This window comes from Carettochelys insculpta, chromosome 5 (assembly GCF_033958435.1).
Source record: "Carettochelys insculpta isolate YL-2023 chromosome 5, ASM3395843v1, whole genome shotgun sequence".
NCBI classification, from domain to species: Eukaryota; Metazoa; Chordata; order Testudines; family Carettochelyidae; genus Carettochelys; species Carettochelys insculpta.
The window spans coordinates 5,625,474-5,645,547 of record NC_134141.1 but is presented as its reverse complement, the minus strand read 5'-3'; the positions used below and the strand labels follow the sequence as shown (position 1 = coordinate 5,645,547).

Below are 20,074 nucleotides of genomic sequence, written 5' to 3'. Positions count from 1 at the left end.
AATATACTGACAGCCCTCACAGGTGTGAAACGGAGAGGCCCCCAAGCATCCAACCTACTCCAACTTAATCCCCAGTGTAGATGCAGCTATGTTGACAGGAGAATGTTTCTGTTGACCTAGCTACCGTCGCTTGGGGAGCTAGAGTTCCTATGGCAACGGAGCAACCTCTTCTGTCATTGCATCTACACCCAGCGGTTACAGAAGCAGGGCTGTGGTGCTGTAGTGATGCCCCTATGGTGCCATCAGTGTTGACATGGCCCAGGGCAGCAAAGTCTCTATTTAACTGAGCCAGTAGCCTCCCCGCCACTCTCTCCCTGGCTCCAGCCTCCTCAGCCCTGATTTTGATCTCACTTATACAGAGGAGCCAAACTACCCTGGTCAGAATAATGCCCGGGTGCAATCAGGCTAAGCGTGATGAGAATCCAGTCTTTTTAACCTCTGCGGTGCACCTGCTTTCAATCCCCGGGAGGAAGGTACTGAGTTACACTACAGCACTTCTTCCAGCCACTTCAGGGAGCAGCACGGGAAAGACGTCTGTTACCCTCACCCACTGGGTGCAGCGCTATGTGTATCTGGGGTGCCAGGGCCACCCCCAGAGCTTAATTAGCTGGCTGCAGCATGCACTGGGTGACATATGGCCTCTCTCCATAGCTGGCAGCTCCGATGTAAAGTCTTAAGGCAGGTATTGGTGAGGTGAGAAACTAAAGGAAACATCTGGGCTCTGTTTCCAGGAAGGGCAAAGCACTCCCTGGGGAGGGGATAAAAACCTACAGTCCATCCCGCTGAACACAACACTGGTTTGCAAACCCTCCTCTGTGAGTTTATTTGCTCAGGGGACTGCTCTGTTGGCTTGAAATCCTGCCTTCCGCAAGCATACCGTGGGGTCGTGCTTGTTCCTGCTGGCCGGGATGGAGTTGTGTCAGCACCCAAGTCACTCCGACAGTGGCCAATGCAGGAGTGGGGTTAGAGAAGCAGCCGGCCTAACATCACCAGGGCCTCCGCTTCTCCATGTCAGCCTGACGCACCAACCCAACCCATCACACCCCTTCCAGTGTATCAGACCTGCTGAACTTCAGCGCCAAAGCAAAATGGGGAACAATGAGGGGCGAGAGCATCCAGCACTCATCGCCTTTTTCTCCTCTGATTATGTCTGCGCTGGTTCTGTGGACATTGTCAACCCCACATTGACCGTCTACTGAACATGGGGTGCTGTGGAGAGCCATAGAAAACACATCAGCCACCATGTCTCCAGACATCACAGTAACTTAGGGTGGGGAAGGCTAACGGTTGCTATTCATTTCTGTGTGCACCCACCCCACCGCCCTCCCTTGGAGCTAGGGTTGTCTCTGGGGATATCCCACCTTACTTTCTCCTTCACCAGGCCCCAGGCTGCAGAAGCCCATGAAGCTGTATCCTTTAATCTGCCCCTCCCCAGTTCTGCTCAGGCTGGCACCTGCATTTGCTGCCAAAACAGAGGTGTTCAGTCACCCACCACTCTTTTAACTCCCCATCACAATTTTCCCTGGCGAAGGCTCTTACAGAGCCAAACTTGCCTCAGAGCTGCCCTTCTGCTAGCCCCAGCTCCACAGTCGCCTCTTTCTCCCAGTGTTCTGTCTAGTCACCTCGGCAACTCTTTCCGAAACACCTCCTGCCTGCAGCGTCCAGGGATCACCTAAACCCTCTCAGGTGGGGCTCAGCTCAAATCAGACTTAGCTGAGGGGGGGTCTGCGCTGCCAAGCTTTGGTGACACAGCTGAGGTCGACACCCAACAGTCGACCAAACAAAACTCACCAGAGGGTGTCCCCACTTGCTCCTTCTGTCGACAAACTGTGTTCACACTCGGGGAGGGGGGCACCATCATCGACAGTGTGAGCAATGCATTGTGGGTATGGAACCCACAGCGCAGTGTGGGGGGAAGGCAGAGCTGAACCCTGCACGCTTTGGGATTCCCTTCAAGTTCTCCCCTCAGCCTCCTCAGCTGATGGGAGCGCCCTCACGTGTAGCTTGGGGCACTCTCCCTGCGGAGGAATGTCACGGCAGGACACCCGCCCGTCCTCCCCGTTCCCCCGCAGCAGCCATCTGACTAGGCTGCGTTCCTGGGGCAGAGCAGAACAGGAGCCGTCCAATGTTCTGCTCTTTGTTCCCCAAACAGAGCAGCTCACTCAGCTGTCAGCTACCTCCCGGAGCTTTGAATGGGGAGGGGCTCATGCCTGCAAAGCCGCCAGGGCAGGCATTGTGGGATACTGGCAGAAGCCAGCCCTGTCCAAAAAACCAAATCATGTCTACACCAGTGTTCCCTGTAAGCTGTGCGCTTGGTTGGCTGCCCAGGAGAGATTCAGGCACCGACCACACGAGTAGCAGTGTCCACCACTGGCAGCATGTGTTTCTATAGGTGGTGTACACCTGCACCTGCCTCGGTGCACATAACACAATTTATTCCACCTGTCCCTGGAAAAAAAGAGGGAACATTGCCACAGCCCTTTCTGAAATTCTAGCCGTTGTCATTGTGATCGGTGGGCTGCATTTCCTTCCTGTATGTGACACACCCATATGCCTGGCAAACTGTCACCAGAATCCTTGTGGGATATAGTAGCATGTTAATACATGGTTCAGACTTCACAGGTGTTACAGGGGGTGCATGAAACCAAGTGCCACACAAATCAGATCAGGTTACGTTAAAATTGACTGCCACCCACCCAAAAACACCCCAAAGGTGCCAGTTCACTTGCGGTTCCTAAGCCAAGATGCTTTTCAGAAGAATTTTCAGAAAACGTACAGACCATTTCCCAGCTCTGATCTTCCACCCACTCTTAGCTGGGTGCCTGGTCTCAGGGCATGCGAGTGCCCAGTCTCGGGGCTATGACAGCTTCCTAAAAATACCTCTGTCAGGACTGCACAGAAGCAATTTCAGCTGGATTGTGTGAGTTCTGCTGAAGCTGGGAAAAAGGCACATATTAAAGACAGCGAGTCGTAATGTTAACTGTAAAAATGACCATCTGTCTGCAACGTTTTGTCTTTTCCCTGCCGACGAGAACTTGTGTGAAAAATTGGTTGACCGTATGAAGGATGAGTGCGCTGTAGTTCTGCTGAAATGTTTCTCCAGGAACGAGTTATGTTGTTTCCAAAAATAAAATCTGCAAACCAATCTGCCAGCTCAGTATAAATTACTGCATATGGGAACCTTGCAGTCACCACGCATGCAGAGGGACATGGGACACAGGGGCATGTGTTTATATTTCTCTAGCTCCTATAATCTCAAAGCAGTTTAGGACACGTGCCTCACTTCTCTCCCACTTGCAGTGGGAACGGCATGAACCAGCCAGTGAAAGTCATACAGGGCAGTAGTGGAAGAGGGGAAATGTGGACAAAGAACCCTCGAGTAAGCTGGAGTGTCATGGGATTTTTAAGATCTGCCTAGCACAGAAAATGGCTTTGTTTTTAGTGTCTGGTGTGCACAGAGTGTGCAAACTTAAGTTTAATAAATCCTTTTAGCTTAGGGAAATAAAGATGCCTGTTGGGATGTGAAGCAACTGTTAGAAGATTTTGTCAGGTGGCCAGCTGGGGGCTTACACCACTAAATTCTCTCCACTGATCAAAAAGAGGCTCTCTCAGTGGTGGGACTCTGGAGCCTAGTGTCTTGTCTTGACTCTGCCACTGACTTTTTGTATGACCCTGGGCAAGTCATTGCACCTCTTTTCCCCATTCCCACCCTTGTCTATTTAGTTTGTATGCTCCTTGGGCCAGAGACTGTCTCTGACAAAATGTACCTCTCAGTGGGGCACTTCTCTCTACTGAGGCCTATAAGTGCTACAGGAGCACATAAATGCTAACCACTGTCTAGCCTGACTGACTGTGAACAGGGGGTCTGATGCTCAGAGACACGAAATGCTGACTCGGAGTTGCATGCTCTATCAGGCTAGCAAGGTACTTTTTCCAACCACGGATTTCCCTCCGTGCAGGTGTCCCAGGGAAGAGGAATGAGATGTACTATGAGTGCTGTAAGGAGCCCTATCCCGATGTAACATACACGGTAACCATGCGCAGGCGGACCCTCTACTATGGCTTGAACTTACTGATTCCCTGCGTCCTTATCTCCGGCTTGGCCTTGCTTGTTTTCCTTTTGCCTGCTGACTCGGGTGAGAAGATCTCACTAGGTAAGTGCTAAGGAATTGATTTTCCTTCCTATGAATTAGCCTAAAAGGGAGGGTGGATAAAATTCAGCCTTGTATGAACCATGCTGGTAGGGATTTCCCATGGCAGGGAATGAACTCAGAGTTACAGACCCTGTAGCAAGACAGCTTTCTTCAGGCCAGAATGAGAAACCTTCGCTCATCTTAGCACTGTTTCTGCACAGTGTAAGCTCAGCCATTTGTATTGAGGAGCAAAGTGGTGATACATCTTCCTGCTGATGCTGGGGATTAACAAGCAGCTGGCCTTGGTTTGGTATATTCTCATGGCCCACGCTTCGCCAGATGAATGCAGTTTACCAGCTCTGCAGGAAGGATTTAGAACAACTGCACAGACATCTCCATTGATGTAGCTGGAACACTGGATTTGGGCAGCTGGCTCTGTCCTCGGAAGCCTGGAGTTTGTAGCCATGTCACAAGTAAAAAGGACCAACAAAGCAGGTCTCAGGGTAGGCCTGGCCTGGGCATGTCCATGGAGAGGTTGAAAGAACAAGAGCATCCTGAGCTGAACAGCAATTCCACAAGGCTAAAAGTGATGGACTCACTAAGCTAAGGAAGCAAAGGTTGTGACATTTAGTTTGGGTTTAGTGTATGTTAAGAAAATCTGAATGAAGTCCCAGAGCTCTAAGGATCCAACTGGGATGAAAAGCCCCTCTCGTCACAAGATGAGTCATGGTCTGGGGGGTTACACATAGAGAGACACATCACAATATGAGCAAGGGATCGGAATCAAGATTAGGGTAGGAGTGTCCAAAGTGGTCAGCCTTGGCCCCTGCCACTAACATCCCAGGTCCCATTGACACTAATGGAAGCAGAGCTGGGCCACCACTCAGACCAGGTGCTCCTAGTGGAGTCTTCTGGCCTTAAAATCCATCAGTCTATGGAGCAGGATAAATCCTATGGCAATGATTCACTGGGTGGAACTCTGAGCCACTTGGACAGCTGGGGTTTGCTGGAGGAGGGAGCCAGAATTTGTCCTCTGTGGGTGCAAAGGTGAGAAGCCAGGGAGCATGCTTACACCCATGGCCGAGAGCTGGGATTTAGGAGGCCAGAGTAAGGCTGGCTAGAGTCGGCAGGGCAACAGGAGATGGTGGAGGCATTCAGACTGAAGGAGTCCAGGCCAAGGGGGTTCCTGGGTAGGGTCACAGCTAGTGTGGTGCATAGCTTTGCAATGCAGTAAGGAGAGAGCTGAGGGTTGCGGACAGGTGTGACAAAGTGGGATGTGTGAGGATTTTGTTCCCCTGTTGAGGTTGCACGTGTTTCCTGCTGGCCGGTGGAAACAGACGAGGGTGCCTCAGTTTGGGGTGGGAGCTTTGGTGTGATGAGTTCTCCCAGGTACACAATGGGCTTCCATGCCATTTGTAACCTAGGTAACCAAGTGATACCTTTCTTCCCTGGGAAACAGGCCAAAGGAGGGAGAAGGGGCCTGGCTGGTTTGAATTGGAACAGGACCGTTGAGTTGGGGGATCTCTGGGGACTTGGAGGGGGTCTCTGGGGAAGGAGGGTGAGGGCCAGGGCCAGGGCCAGGGCCCGGGCCCAGGCCTGGGCTCAGGGACTCACTATGGGCCCCCAAAATGGATTATACTGATGGCTTCTGGTTTCTTGCTGACAAGGCTGTTCTACACTGTGTCCCTGTCAACTAACAACCCATCTGTTCTCCTTGCTGAATGAGAGTCTCATCTGGCTGCAGGTGGGGTGCAGGGCCTGGGGACCCCCACACTCCATGACACCAGGCAAAGAGGGAAATGGGGGAGAAGGATGACAGAGTAGAGGAAGATGCCCTAGAGGCTGCATCTGGCCAGCAACTGCTCTTCTCTAGGAGCTGATTCTCAGCTGGAAGCTGAGCTGCAGCCACAGGTTTGCTTAGCCAGCAAAGGGGAGCGGGTGTTACTTCATAGCCGGGCTGTTTATGGACCGGCCCTGCAAGCACAACGATCACACTCCTCACACTTTGCTTTCCCTCGCAGGCATCACTGTCCTGCTCTCCCTGACCGTGTTCATGCTGCTCGTGGCTGAGATCATGCCCGCTACCTCGGACTCCGTCCCTCTAATCGGTACGTGTGTTCTCCATGTGACTCGCGCTTCCCAAGCTGTTCTGCTTACAGCCCACTTTGCCACGGCTCCATGTCACTATTAGAGACACTCGGGTCAGTCGTGCCGGAGGCAAGTCACATGCTCGTGCTGGCCAAGTGGGGCATGTAAGGAAACCCGGTGCGATGTCTAATGGTGGTGTGAGGTGGGCCAAAGGGCCTGGAAAAAGTGAATCAGCAGGGAACTGAACTGAGGGCAACACTCAGTTCTGGAGTTTGGGGAGGGGAGGCACATGGCCTTGAGGTTGTTCTCAGCAGGGTTCCCTGTCAGCTGACTGCATGGGCGGATGCCTAGGAGAGACTCAGGTGCCGCCCGTCTGATTAGCAGATGTTTGTACTGCGGGTGTACAGCTGCACACGCCTCGGCGCACACAAAATGCATTCCGCACATGGATGGAAAAACTAGAGGGAACTCCTGTTCCCAGAACCCCAAGATTCAGATATAGGGTGGGATTTTCAGATGCATTCAGCCTCAGCCTAACTCAGCACCAGAGGAGCCAGAGATAAAATCCTCATTACCTTCAATGGGAACAGAGATGGCCGGAGCCATGCACTTCTGAAAATCGCCCTGCTAGCCAGTCACCTTAGCCTGTCACTGTACGAAAGGGACAATGTGTGCTTGACCTACATGGCAGCGTGCCTTCCTCCACGCATGGGACATGCTGTAATTGATGAGGCACTGGGGAAACTACTGCAGAATTCGAGGTGCCAGCGTGGCATAGCTTAGCCCTGGAGAACGGAGTGGTGGTGGCTCTGTTTGCCCACGCGCTGGTTTTGTAATGGTAAAGCTGTGTAGGGTTGGGGTCCGACTTCGCTACAGAAGCGGGTAAGTCGTCGCTACAACTCCCTTTCCTGCTGCCTAGGCCCTGCCTTCCCACTCTGCCGCTGACCTCTGCCTGGCCACCTTCACCCTTCTCCTAAAGAGGCCAGGCCCGGTTAAAAGAAGAACTGGGAAAACTCAACAGTATTACCAATGTGTTTTCAATACACAGAGCCCATGGGCCAAAAAAGCTGCTTGGTTGCCCCCCACAGGCTCATTTTCCTCCTCTGGACTTGCTCCAATTTGTTCACATCTTCCGTGCAATGTAATGTCCAGAGCTGACCACACCAGGGGCCTTCTCGGCACAGACTAGGCAGAAGCCTTACTTCTGGTGTCTTGTTTACATCACTCCTGCTCATGCATCCCAGAATGACGTTCATTCTGCAGCAGCATCACACTGATGGATGACTCAGATTTAGCTTGTGGGGCCACGGTGACCCCCAGCTCCCTTTCTACAGTACTCCTTCCTGGGCAGTCCTTTTGTGTGTGTGCAACTAACGATCCCTTCCTGAGAGCAATATCTTACATTTCTCCTCATTCAGGATCACCGCAAGTTAGTGTCTAAGGATATGAATCTGCTGAAAAAAAAGTATGTGCATAACTCAGTTCAGAGAGCAGGGAACACACAGCTGCTCTGCTTTTGACCTAGGTTAGCTGCTTAAGTTCAGCCTCAGGCAGCTCTAGAGGCATTAACTAGAGCTGTTTGCCTGAGCTGACATGTTTTCATTGCTATTTTAACCCAAGAGAACTGCTGCACAGAAAGGGTAGCAGATTTCCCTAGCATTACACAGGAAGGCTGTGGCAGAGCTAAGAACCAAACCCAGAACACCTAAACCTCTACTCAGTGTTTCCATCACCTGCCTGTCTAATCCATTCTTTTGGGAGAGTCAAATGATACAGAAGGTGAGGCAGTCAGTCTTATCCCTCTGGATAAATTGAGTAGTCTGGATGGATTGATTGCCTGTTCTTGGGTAGTAATACCAATATGCTGGCAGGCTAGGATGCCAGGTGAATTTCTTCAACATCACCAAGGCCCTGTGAAAGTGAAAGGCTTGGCTTGTCACTTATGTCTCCACTGCTGTTAAAAACCTGAGCCTGTCCTGTGTCAGCTCACTCGCTCACAGGGCAGGGGCTGAGGGGCTATTTAATTGCAATATAGATATTCTGGCTCAAATCCAGGCTCCAGAACCTTGCAAACCTCTGCACTGCAATTAACTTGTCACCTAGCCGAGGGTGACAAACCAGTGTTGATGTGCCCGAAGTGGCTTTTGCGGCTCAGGTGCAAAGTGGGCTCCAGGAAGGTGAAAGAGAAGTTACTCACCGTAGTAACAGTGGTTCTTCGAGATGTGTCCCCGTGGGTGCTCCACGTTAGGTGTTGGGATCACCCCGGTGCCGCAGGTCGGATCTTTCCAGCAGTTTCTGCTGGACCGCGCATGCGCCGGCACGCGCCGCTCCTTTGCGCGCTCCCGGCCACGTGCGCGATCTGGTCCCCGCCAGTTCCTTGACCAACCGCCTCGGATGCTCCTGCAAAACACTAACAGAGATCCGAAGCGGGGAGGATGGGCGGGTGGTGGAGCACCCACGGGGACACATCTCGAAGAACCACCTTTACTACGGTGAGTAACTTCTCTTTCTTCTTCGAGTGTCCCCGTGGGTGCTCCACGTTAGGTGACTACCCAGCAGTAACCCAAGATAGGAGGTGGGTAATCGGATTATGTGCAGCTTGTCCCCGAGAGGACTGCTGCCGAGAGACGGGTATCCTCTTGGAATACCCTGTGAAGGGCGTAATGTTTAGCGAAGGTGTCATAGGATCACCAGGTTGCCGCTCTGCAAATGTCTTTTAGCGCAACGCCCTTGAAAAAGGCTGTTGATGCCGTCACTGCCCTACTGGAGTGAGCCCTGGGCGGGGTCAGTAAAGGAGTCTTTTTGAGTTCGTAGCACATTTTTATGCAGGATACGATGTGCTTTGAGATTCTCTGCGAAGAGAGACCTTCTCCTTTTGATTTGGGAGCAAGAGAGACTAGGAGTCTATCCATTTTCCGGAAGGACTTAGTCCTGTCTATATAGAAAGCCAGCGCCCTCCTCACATCCACGAGGTGTAGGCGCACCTCTTTGTTAGAGTTATGAGGCTTTGGATAAAACGAGGGTAAAACTATAGGTTCGTTAATATGAAACTCTGAAGAAACTTTGGGAACAAAGGCTGGATGCAGCCGTAAGGTTACTGCCTCCTTGGAAAATACTGTGCAGGGTGGCGTTGCCATAACTGCTGCAAGCTTGCTCACCCTGCGAGCTGACGTGATTGCGAGAAGAAAGGTCGTCTTTATCGTAAGGAGACGGAGGGAAACCGTGGCTAAAGGTTCAAATGGTGGTCCCGTTAGCGCACTAAGCACCAGGTCCAAGCTCCACGAAGGTGGAAGCGGTTTCCGAGGGGGGTATAAGTTTACCAGCCCTTTGAGAAACCTGGTAACCATGGGATGGGCAAACACCATGTGCCCTTCCTCTTCATGTCTGAAAGCCGAAATAGCGGCAAGGTGGACCTTTAACAAGGATAGGGAGAGTCCTCCTCTCTTGAGGTCCAGTAAATACTCTAATATTACAGGTATAGGCACAGCAAGGGGGGCTAACTGTTTGGTAGAACACCATGCAGTGAAGCGAGTCCATTTCTGCTTGTAGGTCTTCCTGGTGGAAGTCCTCCTGCTACTTTCTAGGACTTGTTGCACTTCCTCCGTACATGTGTTCTCTAGGGAGCTGAGCCATGGATTAACCATGCTTGTAGTCGTAGGCCTTGGGGGTGTGGATGCACTATGGACCCCTGAGCTTGCATAAGCAGATCCGGCGCCACCGGGAGGGGCATTGGTGGATGGTCCGACATGCGCAGGAGTAAGGGGAACCATTGCTGTTGATCCCACGTTGGGACTACTAGGATCATTCGGGCTCCCTCTCTCCTGGCTTTCTGCAAGACTTTGTGGATAAGCACTGTGGGAGGAAATGCGTAAAGCAGGGGGCCCCTCCACGAGATCGCGAATGCGTCCCCCAGGGACCCCCATCCCAGTCCTGCCCTGGAGCAGTATCGTGGGCACTTCTTGTTGTGTTGAGTGGCAAACAGGTCTATCTGGGGAAAACCCCATGCGTGAAAGATCGGTTGTAGCAGATCGGAACAGATCTGCCACTCGTGCGTGAGTGCGAAGCGCCTGCTCAGCTGGTCTGCCTTCACATTGTGAGCGCCTGGTAAGTACGAGGCTTTCAAGGTTATATTGTTGGCGATGCACCAGTTCCACAATCGGACTGCTTCCGCACATAAGGCACGGAACCGAGCTCCTCCTTGCCGATTTATATAAAACATGGTGGAGGTATTGTCTGTACGGATCCCGACTACTTTGCCTTGTATATGGTCTCGAAAGTGTCTGCAGGCGTTGAACACTGCTCTGAGCTCCAGTATATTTATGTGCAGTGACTATTCCGTGGAGGACCACAGTCCTTGCGTCACCTCTTTGCCCATGTGTGCTCCCCACCCTACGTGGGAGGCGTCTGTAGTGAGGAAAACCGATATTTGTGGTTGGTGAAAGGGCACCCCTGTTAGCATGTTCTTGGGGTTGACCCACCATTGCAGGGATCTGCGCACCTCTGTCGTGGGCGACACCACCCTGTGGATGGTGTGCGCTGCTGGTTTGTAGACGCTCGCCAGCCAGTGCTGCATGCTGCGCATGTGTAACCTGGCGTTCTGTACTACGAACGTCGCCGCTGCCATGTGGCCCAGCAGCTGTAAGCACGTCAGAACCGGCACCGCAGGGCTGAAGGTGATGACCTGCACGAGGGAACCGATGGCTCGAAAGCGTGTCTTTGGTAGATAAACCCTTGCTGTGATAGAATTTATATGTGCCCCTATGAACTCTATGTCCTGTGTGGGGTCTATCTTTGATTTTGCCAGATTGATGACCAGGCCAAGCGAAGAGAACGTGCCTGCTGTGACGTGTATCATGCGAAGTACCTCCTCCTTCGAGGCCCCTTTCAGTAGGCAGTCGTCCAGATATGGGAATATAAACACCCCCTGTCTGTGCAGGTAGGCTGACACCACTGCCAAGGTCTTGGTGAAGACTCTGGGGGCCGAGGAGAGGCCGAACGGCAGAACCTTGTATTGAAAATGTTCTTTGCCTACCATAAACCGGAGAAAGCGTCTGTGAGCCGGGTGGATAGTTATGTGGAAATAGGCGTCCTGTAAATCGAGGGCTGCGAACCAATCTCCATCGTCCAGTGCCGTAAGTATAGAGGCGACTGTAATCATCCGAAAGCGTTGCTTGTGTAGGTACTGGTTGAGGCCCCGAAGATCTAGGATGGGCCTCCAGCCTCCTGTCTTCTTCTCCGTGAGGAAATATCTGGAGTAGAACCCTTTCCCTCGAAGTTGCTCCGGCACTCTTTCCACTGCCCCTATGAGTATGAGATGGTCTACCTCCTGCTTGAGTCTCGCTTCGTGGGAGGCATCCTTTAGGTGGTGCCTGGGTGGAGGTCATGGCGGTGGGAGCGACTGAAAGGGGATCACGTACCCCGTGGCTATGATCTCCAGTACCCATTTGTCTGTGGTGATCCTTTGCCACTGGTCGTAGAATGGTCGGAGGTGATGGTGGAATAATAGCTTTGGATGACATTGCGCAATGGTAGTGATGGTGCAGCCCTGGATCTGTGTGTCAAACTTGTGGCCTTTGGCCCTGCCCCGAGGATGCACGGCTCTGTTGGGAACGTCGCCTGGGAGTTCTGTATTGCTGGTGCTGTTGATGTCGCCCTTGCTCGTAACCCCTGTGGTACTGGGGACGCTGTGGTTGATACTGGTACCGTCTTTGCTGAGGGTAATACTTTTTCTTCCTGTATGGAGAGGTGTAAATCCCCAAGGTCCTATGAGTAGCTCTTGAATCTTTACTGGAATGAAGGACCGAGTCGGTTGATTCAGCAAACAGCTTCTGAGTGTCAAAGGGGAGATCGACGATCTTCACCTGCAAATCCCTCGGGATACCCGATGTTTGGAGCCAGGACTCCCTGAGCATGACCACTGACGTAGCTGTTGAGCGTGCTGCCATGTCCGCTATGTCTAGGGCGATCTGAACTCCCGTCCTCGAGGCTGCGTAGCCTTCCTGCACGATGGCCTTGAGCACTGGCTTCTTGTCCTCTGGAAGCGAGTCCATGAGGGAAGTCAGCCTGGAGTAGTTGTCAAAATTATGGTTCGCTAGATGCGCTGCGTAATTCGCCATTCTCAACAGTAGGGTAGAGGAGGAGTAGACCTTTCTGCCGAACAACTCTAGTTTCTTGGCGTCTTTGTCCGTTCCCCCTGTCTTGAACTGAGAAGTTTTCGACCTCTGTTGAGACGATTCCACCACCAGAGAATTTGGTTGCGGGTGGCTGAACAGGAACTCCATGCTCTTCGCCGGGACGAAGTATTTCTTGTCCGCTCTCTTGCTTATAGGCGGAGTGGACGCAGGGGTCTGCCATATCGTGGTGGCGGACTCCATGATTGCTTCGTCGAGCGGTATAGCTATTTTGGAGGAGGCCGGCGGTCTCAGGTTTTTAAGGAGCTTATGGTGCTTCTCCTGCACCTCTGCTGTTTGGATGCCTTGCGTGAAGGCCACCCTTTTAAACAGCTCTTGGAACTGTTTGAGATCGTCCGGAGGATGGACGTCCCCTGGGGCCGTGGCCTCGTCAGGGGAAGATAGCGAGGAACCGCTAGGGTAAGCCTCTCTGGACCCCTACGGGTCCTGTTGACGGTTATACATCTGCTCGCTGGAAGCTTGCGAGGGAAAATCTCGGGGTTCCAGAATCACCTCCCCTTGAGATGTCTGTGTCTCTGTCCCCGTTTGCGATTGCCCTCAGGGATATGGAACCGTCTGGGGGGATCTGTCCCTGGGAGTATGCCTATGGCCCGCATGATAGGGGCGACCATGGCAACACGGGCACTGCTCCTGAGATGGGGACCTGGACCACTCTCGAGGCGCATACCCCCTGCGCCTGGGGGAGCGAGATCATCTGGATAATTGAGATACTGGAGAAACTGACTTGTGGTAGTACTCCAAAGGTTCAAAGCCCAAAAAGGGCGAAGGTGGTCCGAGCCATGGTGAGGCTGGCTGTAGGAACGGGGATGGGGGCTCAGGATAGGCTGGGGGTGACCCCTGCCTTCTTGTTGGGGTCCGCAGCATGAGCGGAGGGCTCAGAGCGAGCAGCCCTGCAGCCCTGTCTGGAGAAGGGCTGCGGTGCTGGGTTTTCTGTGCTGCCTTTCCCCTCCCCTGTGGGGCTGGCTCCGCCCCCTTTCACGTCGGGGATCTCGGCCCTGTTGTCTGCGCCGCGCTCGGCATGCTCCGCTGCTGTGCCGCGCGGATGGTCTCCCCCGGTGCCTGAAGGCCGCGTGCCTGTGCGCTCTGCACCGCCGGTTCCCTGGGCATCGGTGCCGCTGCCTGCGGTGCTGCCGGTTCCGGCGCTTGCCTGGCCGCTGCCATGCCCGTGGTGAGGGGCAGCTGTTTGATTATTGGAGGCTCAGCCTCTGCCACGTGCGTCTCTGTGCCGCCGCCGCTCAGCTGTAACTGCAGCTGGGGGCTATGCGCTCCACCCGTCCCGCTCGCTGTAGCTGCCAGCAGGGATCGGGTTGGTGAGAGCTTCCTCCGTTTTTGCGCTGATGGGGTGAGGGAGGCAGCTTTCCTTTTATGGGCCCCTGCAGGTCCCTCCTGCTGCGGCTGCTCCGGCACGTCTGGCTGGAGGGCCTTGTCGAAGAGCAGCATTTTGAGCCGCATCTCCCTGTTCTTCCTTGCTCTGGCTGTGAGCCTAGCACAGAAGGAACATTTCTGGGTGACATGAGATTCCCCAAAGCACCTTATACACTGACTGTGCCCGTCGGAGGCCGGCATCGCTTTGCGACATGACTCACACTTTTTGAATCCTGAAGAGGACATTATGGTGAGTCTTTGAGATGTTAATAGGGTACTTAGCACCTTCTCTGTGCCTGTTCCCCTCTCTGACTCAGCCTGCCGTGGCAGGAGGCCTAATGGCCCTACATCCCCGGGCCTCCGGTGCTCCGCTTGTTACTAAGACTGGAAGCTTTACTCCTTCCTTTTTTTTTTGGAAAAACAATAACAAGCTAACTTAATCTAAAAGACTGAAAAAGAAACTCTAAAACACTTTAAGAACGTTAAATACGCTGACTCTGGCCGTAGCCTGAGTGGATTCCGTCTGCAGCCGATGGCGGTTAAAGAGGAACTGGCGGGGACCGGATCGTGCACGTGGCTGGGAGCGCGCAAGGGAGCGGCGTGCGCCGGCGCATGTGCACGCCGGCAGAAACTGCTGGAAAGATCAGACCTGCGGCGCCGGGGCGAGCCCGACACCTAATGTGGAGCACCCACGGGGACACTCGTAGAAGAAGTGTGTGTTAGTTATAGCCAAAGCTACGCTTTTTTCACAGGGCTCACGGAATCCAGACTTCTTAAGAGCTCAGGGACTTTAAGCGGCTGTGCTGCTCCACGATACTGCAGGGGCCAGCCGGACCCCTGCTACTCCCCAGCTGCTGTGGGTGACAGGGGGATTCCTGCAGCTCCCTGCCATGGACCCCCACCCCCATCTCTGAGCCCCCCCCGGGCAGAGCTCCCAGATGTCCCGCAGCAGCTGAATGGCACCTATCTTTGTCTCCACCGCAGGGTTACTGTATCATACTGGGCATGTCACTTAAACTGAACTGCTGTCACTTTCCGGGGACCCAGGGCTCTGAATGGCAGAAATGCTGGGGGCTCCGATCTGCACTTGGAATTCAGGGCACTGAGCTTTGCACAGCTGAAGTGCTATGGAATGCTGCACACTCAGAAGAATCAGGTCCTAGTGTCTCAAACTGGGCACCCCAATAGTGGATATATTTGGCCTCTCTCTCACTATGCTTTTGTTCCTGTCCGCACAAGGAGGATAGTACCACTTCTAGACCTCACAGGAGTGTGGTGAAGATAAATTCAGTCCCGTCTGTGCAGCACTCAGCTCTCACACCAAGGAGAACCTCACAGAAGCCCTGGGGCCAATTATTACCTGTGTTTGAAGCAAGGTTAGAATAGTTCAGCAAATGAGTTCTGGGGCTACAGATTGAACTACCCAGAGCAAACAAAACACTGAGCTGCCGTCTGTTCAGCAAGTGCCTTCCAGCCCGTGAGCCCCAGGCTGTCTCAAAAAGGCAGAATTTGATTGTATAATTATAGACAATGTCAGCATTCTTGTGGTCCAAGGGACCGACTCAATGCAGCCTGCATTCTGGCCTTTCCTAATTTCACAGGCCTCAGCTTTGCAACCTTAACGTGCTTTCCAAGTACTTTTACTTTTTTGTGCATCACATCACTGGAGAAGGTTCTGGCTCAACACGAGGCACCAGAGGGGGAGCGAGCGTGAAATTCTCTTTGGCTCAGCTCCTTGCAAGCACCATTCCACCTCAGAGCTCCTCTGGGAATGGACACATCTCATTGCTAGTGATAGGGGAGGGTTGCTGCATAACCTCTCACTGTGTAAGCTGCAGGTGGGAGAAACCAGGCTCTTACGGACACCTGGTGAATGGCTTTGGAATAATGCAGGTGCTTCTAGAACCCCAGAGCTGCCCGGCCACGTGCGCGATCCCCCCTCCGAGCCAGCAGAGCTGTGCCAGAAGACAAGAACTGACATTGCTGGGGCAGGGGTGTGCCTACACTGGCAGAAAAACTCCATCTGGGTATGTACGCCATCCCTCTATTACAGGCTGCACTGGCCTGGGGCTACACACAGCGCTTTCTACCAGTGAAGCTAGTCACCAGTGGGGCTGACGGCCACTGCAGGCAAGGCGTGAGGGGGCCTGCTCCATGCCCCATCTTGAGTGGAAGGGGTGGGGCTGATGGCCAGGGACACAGCTCTTGGCCCTCTCCCCCAGCCCTCAGAGCAGCGGAGTAGCACTTCTGTGACGTTTCTCAGACGGGCCTGAGGCTCTGGCTATTGCTGCAGTAGCAAGGGCAGCAGCTGGGACCTGTGGGATCCTTTGATAGGCCGGGCTCCTGTGCGTTTGCCCCTCATGACTCCCCCACACCCTGTCAGCAGGCCTGTTAGTCACAGATGAAAAGGGGAACAAGATATACCCCTCTAAAGCACTTGTACACAGCTATAACTGCGCCCATGCTCATGGGGGCTCCACTGATGACTTACCTGTGTCTGTAGCGAAGTCGGACCCCAACCCTACACAGCTTTACCATTACAAAACCAGCGCGTGGGCAAACAGAGCCACCACCCCGCTGCTCTCCAGGGCTAAGCTATGCCATGCTGGCCCCTCACATTCTGCAGTATTTTCCCCAGTGCCTCATCAATTACAGCATGTCCGATGTGTTTAGGAAAGCATGCTGCCACGTAGGTCAAGCACACATTGGTCCTTTCATCTGGCCACCAGAGCCATTCCCCTGTGAAATGCTGTAACAGGATAAAACCTCCATGCCCCAGAACTATAAGTCCCTGCAGGCTGACTGCAGTTCTCTGGAAAATGAATGTTGAAAATGTTCCCAATGATCTGCAGTGACTGTCACCCGCTGCTCACCTGCGACACCGTGATAACAAATCAAGTCTGTCCGGGGGGTGGGTTGGGGGGAGGGCATCTCCAGGAGCAGACTGGGTCTGTGTGCTGCGGAGCATGGGTAGCCTTGACAGAATACAATGTTGTGCCTATGGGTCAAACTCCTAACCCCCAGCACACAAATCTGACTGATGGGCCACTAGGGAGAGATTATTCCTGGAACTGCTGGGTCTGTGAAATCCTCACTCAGGGACCTGCCCTGGAAATGGGCTTCATAGCTCAGAGAGGTATTGAGACTGAATAGTCATCCTCCTCACCCTGCTCCCACTGCAAGAAGCACCCTCCCCATCCAGGGGCCATGCTGGAAGAACTAGGAGGATTTGCCTATGACATACGCTGTCCCATTGTGGGATAGACCACCGTAGTGTTTGCTACAGTTATCACCCCTCTGTCAGTGGTGTCAGCAGCCCCAAAGCTGAGGTGAATATCTAGGGGTTCCTCTTCATATAAAAAGAAAAGCGGCTTGAGCCCCCCAGCTGGTAACCAGGGGGAATTAACGCTCCCCTCCTCCCTCCAGGTACCTCTGAGGGGCAGTACTGCCCCACTCGCTAGCCCTGGGCCTGTGTGCAGCCAGGAAAACCTGTAATCAGAAGGGGGAAACGAACTCAGAAGTAATTTGGGAAGACACCACACCATAAGCAAACATCCTCCCACACGCAAAGTACTGTGGGCAGGTTCCTTTGCCTGAGATTCTCCCCTTATGGGCACAGCTGCTATCCTAGATCCAGCACTCAGGGGTGCGTTCATGTGCATTTGGTTCTTACCCCCAGAGGGGAAGGTGTCACCCAACACCTCCATCACTGCAGCAGCCACAGCAACTAGTTCACAGTTGCCGTCTTTCAGTCTGTGAAAGGATTTAACCCACTTCCGTTGCAGACAGTAGGGTAGGAACCTGGGACTGCCCACTGCTCTAGGTCCCAACTGACCCTACAAAGAGGAGTCCCCTGCTGCTTCCCTTCAGCGATGTGCTTCTGTGCCACTTCCAGTAGCTTCCTGGCTCACCTGGCTTCCCTCAGCACCAATCTGTCCAGCCTTAAAGCTCCTGCAGCCAGCCAAACTGCTGTGCAGATTCTAGCAGCTTTTATATGGGCTGCCTGGAGGACTCACCTCTTCTACTACTGTTTTGCTGGGGTGGGTTGCAGTGGGACTGCAGGGCCTTCAGCAGGGTGCATGTGGGCCAAAGTACACCCTGTCATATGCCCCCCCCCCCCCATTAAATACCTCCCTGGGGAGCAGAGCTCTTCGGAAAATCTGACCCATATTCTTTGCTTTTAAGAATGCCAGATCTTTTAAAAAAGACCTTCAGCTATGCAGTGAGATAACTGGTGCATAGCGTCGTATTATTGCTCTTAGCAAAGGAACGATTAAAAGCTGCTCAGATACCAGACCCAGAAGTGAACGTGGTTTCTCACTTGTGATTCATTTGCAAAGGAATTGGAAATCCTGCATCTCGGGTTAACTGTCTATTTACATGAAAAAACTAGTGGGCCAGTTTCTAGAGTAGATGACCTATAGGCTGACAACTTAGGCCAGTGCATCAGGAACTGGTTGAGAACCCATGAGGCCTAGTTTCCATTCCCAGTTCTGCCATAGACCTCCCGGGTGACCTGAGGCAAGTTGCTTCTGTTTCTTCTCCCAGCTTGTGTCCATCTCTGCTTTTAGACTGCAAGCTTTCCAGGGCAGACCATCTCTACCTCCATGTCTGTACATGACCTACTCAGTCCAGGCTCCTAGGTGTTACTATCATACAAGTTACAAGGTGCACAATAAAACCTTTCACAGAAGGTACCACCGAAGACAGACAGAAACCTAGTCTCAATGACACAGATAGCGAAGCAAAGAGGAGAAAAATGCAGGAGCAACTTGAAAAACCTGAAAGTAGCTTAGCAGCTATAAACAGACACTTGAATGTTTGGAAAAAAAAGCCACCATAAAACCCCTGAGGCAAGGATACAAAAATCCCTAATGGAGAGGGACAAATTCCAGCCGACATGCAAAAATTATCGAAAAGTCATAACCCAAGAAACAATGCATGGCTAGACAAAGGTGCAGGGTGTAACAAATGCATGAAATACAGACATTTTGCAGCTGCTTACTGCGCCATAGAAGTCACCGAATTGATTCCCTTTACAAACAATGAAAACCATTGTTTCTCGCACCTATCGCTTGTGATGAAAGAGAGCCTGGACAGCAAAACTGAACAGCTGGGGCAGGAATACTGACCTTCATATTGACTCTGGGGTTGATGTCACAGTCATCTCAGAAAGGGGGTTGGGATCACATTCAACTTCTTCCCAGGCCTGAGGTCAAATGACACAGCTGTGACTAGCCCTGGAGTTATTCCAAACTGCTTGGGTCAGTACACCTTGGAAACATCTTGCAAAAAAGAAAAGCTACGTGATGAAAGGGTCACACAACCAACAACCTTCTTAGCAGCAGTCTCTCAGCCACGATGACCCTAATGAGAAAAGTGGAAGAACTCCATGAAATATATGGTGATATTGGACTTTTGAAAGGCGCTCCAGTGCAACCGACTTCAAGAGACAATGATGAATCATATACTGTACATACAGTTTACAGGATTCCTATTTGTTTCTTTCCTAACGTAGAAACAACATTTAAAAGAATGGTGTAGATTGCGACCCATATTTCTGTGTAACTGGTACCAATGTATATACAAGTTCCATTGTCATCATGGAGCAGAAGTGCATGTGTGCTCCAGAACAACCAGAGATGGACAAGGGACCGAAATCCACTACAGCTGAATTTAAGTAATTCCAGTAAAATATGATTTGGATCCCCTCATTAAGACGTGTTGTCCACACACAAAATGAAGAGGCTGAGAGAGCTGTGCTGACAGCCGAGGAAATCCTGCAGAAAGAAGAGCCATTCTTTGTTCTTCTGCAGCAGAGATCAACACCAACAGCCACTGAATTTAGTTCAGCACAATTCAGAACCACTGTTCCAAATCTGGGAAAGAACCCCTTCCCAAAGTAGCCAGACGTAAAGGCTACGGTTACGCTACAGCGATATGTCAACAGAAGTCATTGTCAGAAGAGATTTCCTGACAAAACTTCTGTGGACAGTGTTCCACCAGTCTTGTCAACAAGACCAGGAGTTTGTTGACAAAACTTGCTGATGTAACCGTAGCTGAAGAGAGAGTGGCCAGAATGGATTAAAAAGGGCTAAAATTGCTCGTGAACATGTCTACACCTCAGGGAACCTGGTGAACATATTCATGTCAAACTGAATGGAGAAGAAGGATGGACGACTCCCGGTGTCAAGAAGAAAAAGTATTCAGTGCTCAGCTCACACATGATGGAGCCTGATGGTGGAGCAGTCAACAGAAACTGCCAGCATCTACAGCTTATACGTTAGAACGAAGGAT

The 20,074-nt window shown here is 52.4% G+C and overlaps 1 protein-coding gene across 1 annotated transcript in view; it reads left to right on the top strand.

The window, feature by feature from the left end:
* The window catches only part of LOC142013333 (neuronal acetylcholine receptor subunit alpha-7-like), a 92,479-nt gene that overhangs the window by 54,780 nt on the left and 17,625 nt on the right, over nt 1–20,074 (top strand). The window contains exons 7-8 of the mRNA XM_074994580.1: nt 3,960–4,154; nt 6,155–6,241. Of these exons, the coding sequence (XP_074850681.1) occupies nt 3,960–4,154; nt 6,155–6,241 (282 nt within the window). The remainder of the gene's footprint in view (nt 1–3,959; nt 4,155–6,154; nt 6,242–20,074) is intronic.